This window comes from Lissotriton vulgaris, chromosome 7 (assembly GCF_964263255.1).
Source record: "Lissotriton vulgaris chromosome 7, aLisVul1.2, whole genome shotgun sequence".
Lineage (NCBI taxonomy): Eukaryota > Metazoa > Chordata > Amphibia > Caudata > Salamandridae > Lissotriton > Lissotriton vulgaris.
The window spans coordinates 1,745,722,322-1,745,737,454 of record NC_141695.1 but is presented as its reverse complement, the minus strand read 5'-3'; the positions used below and the strand labels follow the sequence as shown (position 1 = coordinate 1,745,737,454).

The 15,133-nt window shown below is 48.1% G+C and overlaps 1 protein-coding gene across 1 annotated transcript in view; it reads left to right on the top strand.

Moving 5' to 3' along the window:
• ATP1A3 (ATPase Na+/K+ transporting subunit alpha 3) overlaps window positions 1-15,133 on the top strand; it is a 316,872-nt gene that overhangs the window by 273,692 nt on the left and 28,047 nt on the right. Inside the window, exons 18-19 of the mRNA XM_086933041.1 lie at window positions 3,963-4,086; window positions 7,104-7,249. Of these exons, the coding sequence (XP_086789167.1) occupies window positions 3,963-4,086; window positions 7,104-7,249 (270 nt within the window). The remainder of the gene's footprint in view (window positions 1-3,962; window positions 4,087-7,103; window positions 7,250-15,133) is intronic.

Genomic DNA, 15,133 nt, shown 5'->3' with positions numbered 1-15,133 from the left:
TCTAGCTTCTAAAGGGCGAATATAAGAATTCAGCAGGGAGGCTATCTCCTTAATTAATCTGGCTGATTCTCTTTCTTTTCCTAGTAGTCGTGGGCTTTTTGGTTCCAGGATTGGGAAATCTTGAAGATCGTGTGGTAATTGATGCGTCATTGCTATATTACTGGGCGGGGGAACAGAGTGAAGGGGAAATACTGCAGTATTTGTGTCGCCTACCAAGACTATAAGGTCAGCCGTTTCAATGTTTTCGGTGTGGTCTGGTTTTTTGCTAGCATTTCTTTTTTTGATAGCTCCCTCCCTCCTCCCTCTTGTTTGCCTTACTTCTTCAGGGGTTGGGTCGGGGAAGATGTCTGGGGTTTTTTCGAGGTCACTATCCGAGAAAGCTACTGAGAGTTGGGTGGCAGAAAGATCTACGTTGTTTGGCAGACTGAGTCTGTTAGCAGATACAATCGTTGGAGTTGGCGTTGCCTGGGGATCTGGGGTTCTTGCAGTGGCTAGTAGTCCCATTGAGGATCGGCGAGCAATGGCGAGTTCAGTTGAAACTCTTCCCTCTATTAAGCTTATGCTTTGATCGATAAATGTATTTGCTTTGGCGAGGAAATCGTCCATTGGGCCAAGCAATTTATCTCCTATCCCATTTTTTTTGGCTTTTTTGTGTTTGTTAGATCGCGTGTTCATTTTCCAATGGGTGGAATTGGGAGGATCAGAGCGTTCTAAGTGCCTGTATGAAGATCGCCGTGATGGAGCAGTTAGGGGGGTGGGCCGGACCGGACTCTCTCGTACTCGAACGGCCTCAAACGGCCCGCTCTTTGCCCGGTCTTCGCCCCGGTAGTCGCCCCGCGCGCGTCCCGCGTCGCGGTGTGACCTGGATCCAGTAAAGAAGGAGGAGGTTGGGGGCGTGGCCGCCGGGGGAAGAGGCAGCAGCTGTGTACAGCTAAGGCTGCTGGACCTCGCAGTCCCCCGGTAGGCTCCAAACGCTATTACAGGCGTTAACCTCTACCTGGGAGCGCGTTGGTACACCACCGACTGTGGAGCCGCTCACACCAGGGAGGACGGGGCAGGCAGCAGTGAGCGGCACCCGCGAAGCGGGTGTCGCGAACGGTAGCAGAAAATGCAGGGAAAAACAGGTCCTCACAGGGCGAGTAACAGAGTCCCAAAGTGCAGGAAGCGCCCACTCAGCCAGATCCAGGGAAAGTTATTCACGGAGGCTGGGGGCGTGGCCGCCGGGGGAAGAGGCAGCAGCTGTGTACAGCTAAGGCTGCTGGACCTCGCAGTCCCCCGGTAGGCTCCAAACGCTATTACAGGCGTTAACCTCTACCTGGGAGCGCGTTGGTACACCACCGACTGTGGAGCCGCTCACACCAGGGAGGACGGGGCAGGCAGCAGTGAGCGGCACCCGCGAAGCGGGTGTCGCGAACGGTAGCAGAAAATGCAGGGAAAAACAGGTCCTCACAGGGCGAGTAACAGAGTCCCAAAGTGCAGGAAGCATGTTGAGGGTTGATGTGAAGGGGTGTGTGGAGGGGTGATGTTGAGGTGTAGTGTGAAGAAAGGGTGAGCGTAGTTGGCATTACACTACTAAGCGGAATTCCACGAAGTTGAACAAAAACTCTGTGAATTCTGCTCCGTTGGACTCCCAATTAATAAAACAGAAACCTCATATAGGTATCTCTGTCTTTACATGCTAAAATGCACATAGTAATTTCCCAAAATTGAAAATGCAAATGTAGCAAGCAGTGAGAGAGGTGATGATGTTGGGGTCCACCCTAACCTAGGGAGAGAACCAAGCAGATGCTTTGAAAACAAAGAGCACATCATGCTGAACGATTCAGTGGTGGTCCCATCCTCTTAGGACCACCACAAGCAAAGTTATGGGCAAAAATACAATCCCAACCAAAGGCCCTGCAAAGCATTATGGGACGAGATTAGCAGTGGGCAGTGAATATTATCGTATCCAATATCAAAATAATTCATCAAAGAGCTGCAGTTCAACCAGGCGTTATTAGGTGTCCTCATGAGTCAAATGCAAAAACATTTGATTTGAGGGACACCTAGCAACGACTAGTTGAACTGCAGCTCTTTGTAGAATTATTTTGATATTGAATACATAATATTCACTGCCCACTGCTAATCTCGTCCCATAATGCTTTGCAGGGCCTGTGGTTGTATTTTTGCCCATAACTGTGCTTGGGGTGGTCCTAAGAGGATGGACCATCACCGAATCGTTCAGCATGATGTGCTCTTTGTGTTCAAAGATCTGCTTGGTCCTCCCCCTAGGTCAGGGGGGATCCCAAAATCATCACCTCTCTCATGGCCTGATATTTTTCATTTCCAAAGTTCACTTTGTGAATTCGTTGTATGCTTTTTGGCATGTAAAGTTGCTTTATCAAAGCATTTGTAGGGTGCAGTTTAGTAGCTGCCTGGAGTTTATGCCTGAATTCCGTGTTTTTTAATGAAATGCGTCCGGAGTTTATTGCCCAGGGTTAGTGTGGAGTGGTGATGTTGAGGTGTGATGTGAAGGGTGTGTGGAAGGATGATGTTGAGGTGTGATGTGAAGGGATGTGTGGAGGGGTGACGTTGAGGTGTGATGTGAAGGGGTGTGTGGAAGGGTAGTGTGGAGGGGTGATGTTGAGGCGTGATGTGAAGGGTGTTTGGAGAGGTGATGTTGAGGTGTGATGTGAAGGGGTGATGTGAAGGGGTGCGTGGAAGCGTAGTGTGGAGGGGTGATGTTGAGGTGTGCTGTGAAGGGGTGTGTGGAGGGGTGATGTGAAGGGGTGTGTGGAGGGGTGATGTGAAAGGGTGTGTGGAGGGGTGATGTCAAGGCGTGGTGTGAAGGGTGATGTTGAGGTGTGGTGTTAACGGGTGTGTGGAGGGGTGATGTCGAGTTGTGCTGTGAAGGGGAGTGTGAAGGGGTGATGTTGAGGTGTGGTGTGAAGGGGTGTGTGGAGGGGTGATGTTGAGGTGTGCTGTGAAGGGTGTGTGGAGGGGTGATGTGAAGGGGTGTGTGGAGGGGTGATGTTGAGGTGTGGTGTGAAGGGGTGTGTGAAGTGTGATGTTGAGGTGTGGTGTGAAGGGGTGTGTGGAGGGTGATATTGAGGTGTGGTGTGGAGGGGTGTATGGAGGGGTGATGTTGAGATGTGATGGGAAGGGGTGTGTGAAGGGGTATGTGGAGGAGTAGTGTGGAGGGGTGTATGGAGGGGTGATGTTGAGGTGTGATGTGAAGGGGTGATGTGAAGGGGTGCGTGGAAGGGTAGCGTGGAGGGGTGATGTTGAGGTGTGATGTGAAGGGATGTGTGGAGGGGTGATGTTGAGGTGTGATGTGAAGGGGTGATGTGAAGGGGTGCGTGGAAGGGTAGCGTGGAGGGGTGATGTTGAGGTGTGATGTGAAGGGATGTGTGGAGGGGTGATGTTGAGGTGTGATGTGAAGGGGTGATGTGAAGGGGTGCGTGGAAGGGTAGCGTGGAGGGGTGATGTTGAGGTGTGATGTGAAGGGATGTGTGGAGGGGTGATGTTGAGGTGTGATGTGAAGGGGTGATGCTGAGGGGTGTGTGGGGTTGTGATGCATATTCAGTAGCTTCTTTTGGACATATTCTGGGAGACGAGGGACTGCCCTCTGGTGCCTCACACATGAGTTTCTTCCCTTTCACCAGTCCGTGATTTCTGTCCACACATGTTGGGCTGATCTAAACTGAGACTGGCCTTTAGTTAAATATCTCCCAGTTTGATCGATGACAAGCTATCAATAAAGAGACAGGTATCCAAGGTTATTATTAGTTTCAGGTTCCAGTTACCGACCGTAGACTTTCCAGATGGAGCAGACCTAACAAGAACCCTTGTGCCACCTTTACTTCCGGGATACATAACACTGGGGGGTGAAGACACCCACGCACAGTCACATGGCCGTCTGATTGCAGGTGTGTTCTGGGCTGGTTGTGATGAGCCAGTGCTTGTTTTTCCTCCCACACCAGGTCCCTGCCATCTCTCTGGCATACGAGGCAGCTGAGAGTGACATCATGAAGAGACAGCCGCGAAACCCACGGACGGACAAGCTGGTGAACGAGAGGCTGATCAGCATGGCCTATGGACAGATAGGTAAGTCACGTGATGTCCTTGTATGACGACATCGCTGATGACGCCACTGCGGGTCTGCACTTGTTTCTGTGTTAGAAGCACACACAGGCAGCTTATAGGTTTTTTTATAGGTTGAAAGTTTTGTACGGAGGGAAAATAACTTCACATTGTGGCAGTACGTCACACACACGAGAGACAAATGGGTACCTCTTTTTTTTATATATCTACAATGCAATTGAGTGCTTTTGCGCGAGCGATATGCAGTGGCACCTGGTGTGCACATACACACACAGGAGAAGATTTACAAGGTCTGGCGCATCTCTGCAAATCAGCAGGGATGCGCCAGAAAAGTTGCGACATGGAAAACTACCCGTGCGCCACCACGGATGCGCTGCATTTATAATGCGGCGTGCCGTGGCGCACAGATAGGCAGATGAGTGTCGTATCTGCCGGTGTAAGGTTGGCATAGTGCTAGAGTCACAACTCCAGCACTGTTTCAACCCGGCCTATCTCCAACATGCTGCATCTCGCCTTACGCCTGCTTCAAGCAGTCGCAAGGTTTTGACGCAGCGGCGTCGGAAAAGTGACTGAGTGAAATCTTGTAGATTTTACTCAGGCACTTTTCTGAGGCTTTCCTGCAACGGACCGCCCACACTGTGACGGTACACCCACAATATACCTGACGCAGGTATAATGTGGCGTAGCTGTTTACGGCGTTGTACATCTCCCTAGATGTGTCACGTTGTAAATCCGTCGCAGCATGGCGCTTGCTTTACGCCACAGCTGCATCACAGAAGTGACTCAGCGGTGGTGCAAATGCGTAGCAAGTGCTTCGTAAACCTGCCCCCTTATTTATAAGAAATATATAGGCTTTCTATAGTATTACCCAGATGTTGTGCAGTGGAATAAAGCATTACACTCTGGAACAAATGACGTTGGTACACAGAGTGAAATAGACAAAAAAAAGTAATGGATGAAATGCTTGAATTACTCTCAGCCACTGGTAATTACTCAGAAAACATCCCAGTCTATTATTATTTTGCACACCATGCGACCTCAATTTGGCCCCAGCCATATGCAAATCAGTCTTGACCCTTCTCCAATGGAATCAGTCCAGCCCGAACTGCCAGGCCAGGTCCACCGCGGACCGGAGCTCAAGCATCCTAGAACCGGTTTAGCCCTTATTAAGGCTCATCAGTGAGTATAGCTCAGTTCCGGTGGCACCGGGTGCACAGGAGCCAGGACTGGGAATACCCGTCCCACTTCTAGCATCACACTGAAGCGGCAAAGGTATGCCCTGACATGGGTCCAGTGCTCACTGCTACTGGAACCAAGCTGTAGCCAACTGATGACCACAATTAGGATAAAAACGGTCTTGGGTTACTTGTGATCTGGTTCAGGGAGGACCATAGCGGTCCCCCGTTCTATAATACACAAGACACTACACCTCTCCCATTGTTAAATAAAAAGACAAAAACAAAACATATCTACATCATAGTTCCTCAATGAGTTGTGGAGGCGCTTGAACCACTCTTTCAGATCTCGTGGAGTGAGACTGAGGAGACACAGGAGAGATAGCCACAGCAGGCATGGGTGTGCCTCGGAGGTAGGTGCTTGTAATGTGGGGAATCCCTCATAATGGCCTTTCCAGGACAGTGAGTAGTCACCATGCGTTCCGTACTCGTCACAACTTGCAATGGATCGACATAGAATGGAGCATCAGATTTGCCTTTTAGCCTCTGCATGACAAAAACACGATACCGTTTCTGAAACATAATGTCTCGAGCACATCGACACTTGTCTGCATAAGTCTACAATCTAGATTTCTTCAGTGAGTCAAACTTTCTGAGTATCAGTTGTTCTTTCAGTGGTCCATTGGGGCAGCTTGATACCCATGGATCTTCTGAACATCACGGTATCCAAGCTTTAGCCGGTTGTAGATTAGGTGGAAATACGTGGTTCAAAACAAAGGAAATTTACTTTTGATGTTTAATGTGTTTTGATTGGCTACTGTGAAGTGTCAGTAAAAGAAAGAGAAGCATAATCCGAGTCCTTAGTTCGGACAAAGTGCTGACACTACTTAAATTAAAGTAGGCACACACCTCTCTGCCACCATGGTCAACCTCACTGCTACCACTTGTGTTGTATTTTTCTAGAAACTAACCTTGGCACACATCATGTGCCACGCGCACCTTCCCCACTCTACTCCTCCTACCTGTACAGCCCACGTTCTACCCTCTGGTGTCCTCCCACCCCCTCAGCATCCACCTGTCGTGCACTATTATTAACAGCCTAAGTGCACAGCCCACCCGCTGCCCACCTACCCTCCCTTCAACCACCAGCCATGCACTGGTAGGAGCCGGCTCATGCGCACAGCCCACCCGCTACCCACTGGTGCCCTACCACCCTCACTGCCACCACCTGTTGTGCACTGCTATAGACAGACTATATGCACAGAACACCTGCCCTTCCACCACCAGTCATGCACTGTTAGGGACTGGCCCATGCACACAGCCCAACTGCTGCCCTCTAGTGCCATGCCACCCTCACTACCACCACCAGTCGTGCACTGCTATAGACAGCCTATGTGCACTGCCCCCCTGCTGCCCTCTAGTGCACTCCCACCCTCTTAGCATCCACCTGTCGTGCACTGTTATTAACACCCTAAGTGCACAGCTCACCCGCTGCCCTCTGGTGCCCTCCCACCCTCCATTCCACCACCAGTTGTGCACTGTTAGGGCCTGTCCCATGTGCACAGCCCACCCGCTACCCTCTGGTGCCCTCCCACCCTCATTGCCACAACCTGTTGTGCACTGCTATGGAGAAACTAGCTGCACAGCCCTCCTGCCGCCCTCTGGTGCCCTCCCACCCTCACTACCGCCACCTGTTGTGCACTGCTATAGACAGCTTTTGTTAACAGCCCTCCTGCTGCCATCTGGTGCCCTCCCACCCTCACTGTTAAAGGCCTATCCATGCTCACCACCCCTCTGCCAGCCTCCTGCCAGCCTCCTGCCCTCACTGCTCCTTCTCTCTTGCAGGAATGATCCAGGCGCTGGGAGGTTTCTTCTCCTACCTGGTGATCCTAGCTGAGAACGGATTCCTACCCTCCTTCCTGCCTGGGATCCGTCTGAGGTGGGACGACAGGACCGTCAACGACCTGGAGGACAGCTATGGTCAGCAGTGGGTGAGTACACAAGGGATGCAGAAGATTGATCTGATGGGCAGGGGGAAAGAACCTACCTTACCTACTCTATAAGAATATATAGATTCCTGGGTTTCCTTGATGCCCATGCCACTGCACTCCCACCTTAACCCCTTCCAAGCTGATGACGAGCTGGGCTCGTCATGGTGTAGCCTCCTCGTACACTGATGACGAGCCCAGCTCGTCATAAAACAATGTAAAAATAAAATCGCCAGCACAGGAGGGGAATTGCCTTAGCAGCCATGGGGTTAATGCACCGGGACAACTCTGCTTTGTGTTCCAAGTAGATGAACAGCCGGACTGCTTTAACAGTACTGAGTGGCACTGGAAGAGCTGTGTGTGATCCCAGTGAGACAACATCAACCACCCCACCTGTCCTCAGGAGGGGATGGGCCACTCGCCCGATGGGGTCCCTGTTAGGGTGCCAACTGAAGGAAGTGACCGGATTAGGGCCACCCGGGTCACTCACGACCACCTCTCAACCTTCCATACAAATGAAGAGTCGGTCAGACAGTAGAGAATACAAACTACATATATGTATTCAGGTACACTCAAGAGGAGCCCAGTCTGCCCCATCTCTATTGATTGCAGCAGAGGGACTGACATTAGAAAACATGGTGATACATTATGTACGATTCAGAACCAATGAAGGCACGCCCAGACTGCACATTTTCAGGTGGAGGCAGCTACACAAAGTAGGCACAGAATGATAAGTTTCGATACTGAGACACACTATCTCTATGCCAAGGTCGTTCTGCCTGTGCCCATTGCTGGACTAGTGGGAGCAGGCCTCTATCTAGTGGGGAAGGTAGGCGCTATTATGAAAAGTGTATTAATTCGTACAGCGAGGCCCAACCTTGGAGAAAAGAAAAATTACCAAAGCTGATTCTTGCAGAGGCAGCGAGAGATTAATTTTGCTCATGGGTCAAAATGGAGACTAAACATAAAATAGTGCAGTGAATTCTAACTTATGCAGAACAATATATAAACAACACGGATAAGACATTTTTATTCTAACAGAAGCGAACAATTTTATGTTACTATCAAGAAATGTATAACATGTTGCAATGATAAGAAACATCACTATAAGCTGGTGCTCACATAATCAGTATTCAAAGACACCCTCATTGATCTGCATCATGTCCTCAATTTCCTTCTGCAACATGATCGCAGCATTAGTATCATGAACTGATATTTTCTGTTTGGGGGTGAGATAATTAACACAGTAGGTACAACGAGCCAGGAGACAGTGTATACAGAAACAACATGTGAAAATATTAATAGCAACCACAACCAAAAAGATGAGGATCTTCCAACCCCATGTTAGAATATTCCAGAACCACCCCGATAAGGTCCAAGTATCTGTCGCTTGGTGTATGTCAGACGAAAGTATATTTAATTTTTTTATAGCTGCATACACGCTGGGGGCGTGGTCAGGTATGTACACACAACAGCTGCTGTCATTGATGCAACACGCCCCTCCCCGATCTGCAAGGATGACGTCTAACACCATCCTGTTCGGCAAAGTAACTAATCTCGTAGCTCAGCAGTGATGTTTGTCAGCATCCCAACAGTTTTATTGATAACCCCTTCAATAAGTCTTGTTAGTTGACAAATTTTAAGGCTATTAGCCATGGGACCCCAATAAGGTAGAAGGTCCTTCAAAGCATGCCCAAATTGTTTGGCAGTGGTATCTGTCTGATCTATATCCTTTGTGTCAACAACCCATCTGACTCCGGACAAGTGTGTACTCCTATGCTGCAACAGATGATTTTTATGACAATTGGACGGGGCAACATACACAGGGGGAAGCAGGAAAAAGAGGTAACATCTGCCTGACCATTGCATTGAGAGCCTGTCATGAGCTTGGGACCCACAGACAAAATAAACATAATGTGGTAGGATAAAAGGCGGACTATTAATCGTTCTCAGTCTGTAGGTGAAATTGCATTTACACTTCCTCACTTTTACCTCCCCAGTCCCCTGGACACAGAAATTAGCTGTTGTGTTGACCACGGACACCGGCATCGGTTTGTCCTTAGTAATATTGTGAGATTGGAAAGATTGAAAATGCTCAGAGGTGTTGAAATCAGCCATTTCCATTCAAAGCCATATTTCGTTCTACATCTTTTCATATATGCTCATACAGGATTTTGGGGACAGTGAACCCAGGGTATCTAGTCCTGCCGGTCCTACAGGAGTAAACATGTGATGAAAACGTATATACGCTACCACAGTGTAGGCCTGGGCAGTAAATTCTGCTCTGCTCCTGGAATTTGTGGAATTTTGACAATTCCTCGTTCCGCGGAGAACACCGAATTGTCGAAAGTTCCGGGATCCGTGGCGTAATGGAATTTTTCCTTGTTCGTGCTTTCAAAATGTGTCTTCGCGCTCGTGATAGCGTTAGCGGGAGCCCTGCATTCGCCAACGAGTTTTCCTATCCGTTTACGTGCACGAGATTTTGGTAGCAGGCCGCATGATCCAGCAAGAGTGTGCAATTGCGAACACGTCATTAGGACGCGCCATCGGAACTCCGGGGTCACGAACAGGAAACACGCATTGCAAATGGGCGGTACAAGTGTAACAAGATGGGTGCGCCAATTGGCGACAGCATGGCCAGTTCGCAAGATATCTCCCCCCAAGCACGCAAACAGCGTCGCCGAACAGGAAAAATGCATCGCGAACGGGCAGAACAAGCAATTCCGCGTGCTCGCGGAATTCTGCGTAGCTCGTGGAGATTTTTTACTGTTTCACTGAACTTTGTGTAATGTGACTACGCAAATTCCGACCACCCCTACCACAGTGCGAGAATCAGCAAGTGTCATAACCAGAGTAGAGAGTTGGAAATGACAGTGCACCATAATTAGCAATTCAAACCAACCTTCACAGCTACCAATATATGACATTGGCATGGACGACAAATTGTCACTTATGAGTAACTGAGGGAAGCAATCCACAAACCCAAAAATTAGTTGTATTGGACACATTATGGGCTTGATGCAACATTTTATAAATACATTGTCTGTGTAAGAAGACCTATGTGCTGCTTTCTGTCAAGCCAGAGTGGCAAAAATATGCTCATGGGGAGTGGGCATCATACCAAAGAGTGTTCAGGATACTTCTCCTCTAGAAACCAAGTGTTATCATCAGCGTAATCAAGACAATTAATATGCAAACTATTTTACTCTTTTTTGACCAACCCCGTGCTAAAGGAGGTGATGCAAACGGCTGTTCCTCCGCCTCAATAGGTCAACCAAACAGATGCATTATGTAGCAAGAAGAGCAATGCAATAAACTGATAGCAAAGGTAGGTGTTCCCAGTGTCTGCCAGAGCCTCACTGGTACAGGCTCCTATTGTTCATTACCGTTGGCACTCCAGAGCACCGGCAGTGGGGCTTGCTCAGTCCTACGCTCACGATAAATCCCACGCCGCTCAGGATTGGGTACCCCCTTCCTAGGGAGCATGTTCAATTTATTCTGTCCAATATCAGAACAGTGCACCAATCTCACAACACCCTGAGCTAACACAGTTGGTGCTATAGCAAAGTACACACTAGCTTACACAGTACATCCCCAACTAATCTAACTACTCATTTGGTGCACTATTCCTCAGCTGAGGGTGCAAATTTTACCTGGTGACTCCAGGCACAGAGGGGTCAACAAACAGTGGCTCCCGAATGGCTTGGATTTCAGGATGGACCGCTGCATTTAGCACCTCATCATTCTCTGCATCTGTTTGGGTCCATGTATGCTTTGCATCGCTAAAGGGAACTACTGAGGCACCTTCTCACACTCAGTGTCCCCTATGCCGTCCCTCACCCACTGGCAAGGGAAGAGAAACTCATTTACAATGTGTGCCGTGGATCCAGTTCTTTTGGCCAGCGACCTTGACTGCAGTTCTGGTGGCTAAAACAACCTATTTAGGGCTCTTCCATTGCTGCTCCAAACTCTTCTTCAAAATAGAGCCCCAGAGTCCAATCACCAGGCTGAATGTTGTGTCCGGGTCCATTTGGTATATCAGGTAGAGCCTCCCGGACCTGTTGGTGAATAGAACGCAAATTTTCAGTTAACTGGCAAAGGTAATCTTTCAATGATGGATACTTAATATCAGAAAATCTGTGCAGGACGCCCCAGACATTTGCTGGGCATCCAAACACGACCTCATAGGGTGACAGTCCTGTTCTAGAAGGTGCTGTTGTTCTTGTCGACAAAAGACCTAATGGTAAATCATCTGGCCACTATAACCCTGTTGTTTCCTGAACGTTTGGCAATTTCAGTTTGAGTGTACCATGGTACTTCTCAACCAAACCTCTTGACTGGGGGTGATTTGCAGTGTAAACTTTTGCTTTATGTGCAGACCATCACAAACAAACTGAATATCTTTGGCATTGAAATGACTTCCGTTATCACTCCAGATCAAACGGGGCAAGCCGAAATGAGGAAAGAACTAATTTAGGAATATCTTGTCAGTCGTCATGGCTGTATTGTCTTCAGTGGGGTAAGCCTCAACCCATTTATTAAACACACCGACAACCACTAACAGGTACTCCAAGTTGTTGACCCTGTCTAATTCGATGTAATCTAGTTGGGTGGTGCAAAATTACTGGGTGGCATAGGGGTACCCTTCCCAGGATTGGGCATCATGCACACCATACAGCACTTCACTAAATGTGTAGCTGTCTTCGAAATGTTGTCATTTCACCATGTGTAGTCTAACAACCTGCAAATACAGTTAGCACTGATATGGGCTGGGCAATGAGCCATCGTGACTACAGGATGAACATATGCATCTGGCAACATCCATCTTAGCTTCCCTGACTTGTCAATCCAACATCCCTCATCATTCAATTGTGCTGTAAGTTCTTGCCACATTGCTAATTCCTCCATTGTGGCCTCACTCTGTATTTCCTTCACATTATCAAGTGTATCCTCAAACATGGTGCCACCCGGCACCCAACTAGCGGGACCTGCTATGAACATTCTTTTCATTCTTGTCCTGGCTGTCTCCTTAGCTGTCTAATCTGAAAAAGCATTCCCTTTACCCACATCGTCAGTAACTTTCCTATGGGTGCTGCACTTTACTATTGCCAAATTTCTTAGGGAGTGTCAAAGCGGACAAAAGCCTATTTGTAAGATGACCGTGCTGGATCTTGGTGCCATGGGAAGTATGGAACTCTCTCTTTGCCCACAGTCGCCCAAAATTATGAGCAACTCCAAAAGCGTATTGACTGTCATTATAAATATTGACAACCAGTCCCTCACTCAATTCACAGGCTCGAATAAGGGCAACGAGCTTTGCAGCTTGAGCCGACTGATAGGGAACTTGTGATGTCTCAACTACCGTATACAGTGTAGTGATAGCATAAGCAGCAGTTGTAGTGCCATCTGGTAATTTAAAGCAAGAGCTATCGACTTATAGTTCCCCTTGAGGGTCAGAGAAGGGAAAACCAGTCAGGTCTACTCGTCCTTTCATTTCTTCCTCCGTCCAGAAGATACAATCATGTATGTCAATCTCCTCATTCTGAGAAGGGAGGGGTAGTAACGTGGATGGGTTCAGAATGACACATCGTTTAATCATAATATGGGGTCGAATATGATTGCGGTGATTCCGCATCCTCCGGGCCGGTGGAAGCCACCGCCGGCCCGGAGGATGCGGAATCACCGCTGCGGACCTTTACAACACCAACCGCCATATTATGATGGTGGTGGGATCAGCAGCGGACGGCTGGTCCGTCCACCGCTGATCCGCAAGGTGTTCGCCACAATTTGGTGGCGGTGTCTGCAAGACACCGCCAGCCAAATTACAATGGGTATGGAAAAATGCTTTTCCGCGGCGGATTTACCGCCTATGAAAAGCATGTGGACAATTGCTTTTGGGGGGCCTTACGGGCCCCCCAGGGTGTCGGGGTGGGGGGTGCACATGGGGGGTACCTATGGTACCCCCTAGCATTTGCATGTACAAGGTGGCAGGCACCACGCGGTGCCTGCCGTTTTCTGCATGCAAATGGAAAGCATGCATATTTAACCTTGCGGCGGGTGCTGCTTAAAGCAGCACCCGACGCAATGTTAAATATACATCTATTAAACAAATAATGAAAACAGAAGGGAGCGACATCAGAATGCAGTGCACATTATTAATGACATCCTGTAATGGTTGCTCAACATGGAATTTGTTCTATTATTTCATAAATGTCCATAAATCACATCCTCTATTGGACAGACACAAGTTCCTTGGATACAACCCTGTATGAAGCAACAGATGCGTTGACACGTTTTGGTGGCAAATATGTTAGTTCAAACCACCTTCTTCAAGACATTAAACATGTATTGGTCTCTCTTGCTTAAAACCACGGAAGTTCCTCTCAGGTTTCAGAGGTAGATCAGAAATGATTATGTTTCAAATTGTGGTTAGCGGGGCTCCAGTAAACCGGCCTTGCCCTATTCCATAACGGATAGTTAATAGATGAGTAGATAGAAGGGCCAATCTGGTATCCTCTTATTATGAGCGCCGTAGTGGAGGTCCAGTGTTTATGGTCTGTTCGATGTATTTCTATATTAAATACAATCCATATATTGGTTTAATGAGACATTCCATCGGTGTCCTCTACTTTTTGATCAAATACTGGTTGTATCTTGTAAAGTTCAAAATTGGGCATACGGTCCCTCCAGGCCACTACACTTCCTGGCGTGCACTATAATCTAGAAACACCCCCTCGAACCAGGTGAAAAAATCAGCCCACTCTCATCTTTCTTCTGATGGCAAGCCAATACCTTGTCCCAATCAACTTTTCTCGCAGGGATAAGAGAATGCATATACATAATGATACGGCCGGGCAAAGCAAGTACCTCTTGTCTAGGCTTATCAGCTGGCTTCCATTCCTGATCACATAGTTTTATCTGATCTCAGGTACCACCCAATTCTGCAGCAGGATCCTGTGTGCGCACTTGACGCCAAATATCCACCTGAACTTATAATCCAAAGAACATTTCAATATCAGCAAGTGTCATCACTCTAGAAGAGGTAGCGTCAGTCAATTCTTTATAATAAGTAGTCGGATCCTTTCTAGGATCAGGTAACTGAGGGGCATATTATCAAGCCTGGGTGATAAAATGATCGCCGCTTTATCGGCATTAAATTGCTGATAAAGAGGCGATAATGGGCTTGATAATATGCTCTATGGAATTCCAATCGAAGCTCATGTTAGATGTCCTTCACATTTAACATGAGCTTCATTTGGAATTCCATAGAGCATATTATCGCCGCTTTATCGGCAGTTTCCTGCCTATAAAGAGGCGATCATTTTATCACCAAGGCTTGATAATATGCCCCTGAGTCTTAAGAGACAAGACTTCACTCCTTTTCCATGGGGTATAAACCCATTGTTCTTGGAGATGGGCCGCTGCTCCTGGTCTAGTAACATTATGCTGATCCCCTGGCTCTGGTATTTCGGTATGATAGAGAGGATGAACTTCCTGCATCAGAAACTGGGATACTGGAGTGGGGCTTTTCTCAAGCAGTCTACCCCGATAAGCAACCAACATCACAGCATTACCATAAACGTTACCAGGCGCCAATTCAGTAACACATACATGAACCTTAATATTATATACAATTTGCGGTGCTGCATCATTGACACACTGCTCCCAAAGACCGATCTAAGTAGCAGACATATTCTTAAGGGCATGCTGTTGTACAAAAAGCTCATAATCTTTCATCACACTTCACACGTATTCCACACCATGAATGGAAATCCGAGCCCACTGGGTTGCCTGATTGACTACTGTCCTTTTTTCCTCATCTCCCACATCAGATCAGACGAACGTCCGCACCATACGTTCTTTAAATTTCATTCAGTCTCTGTCCTC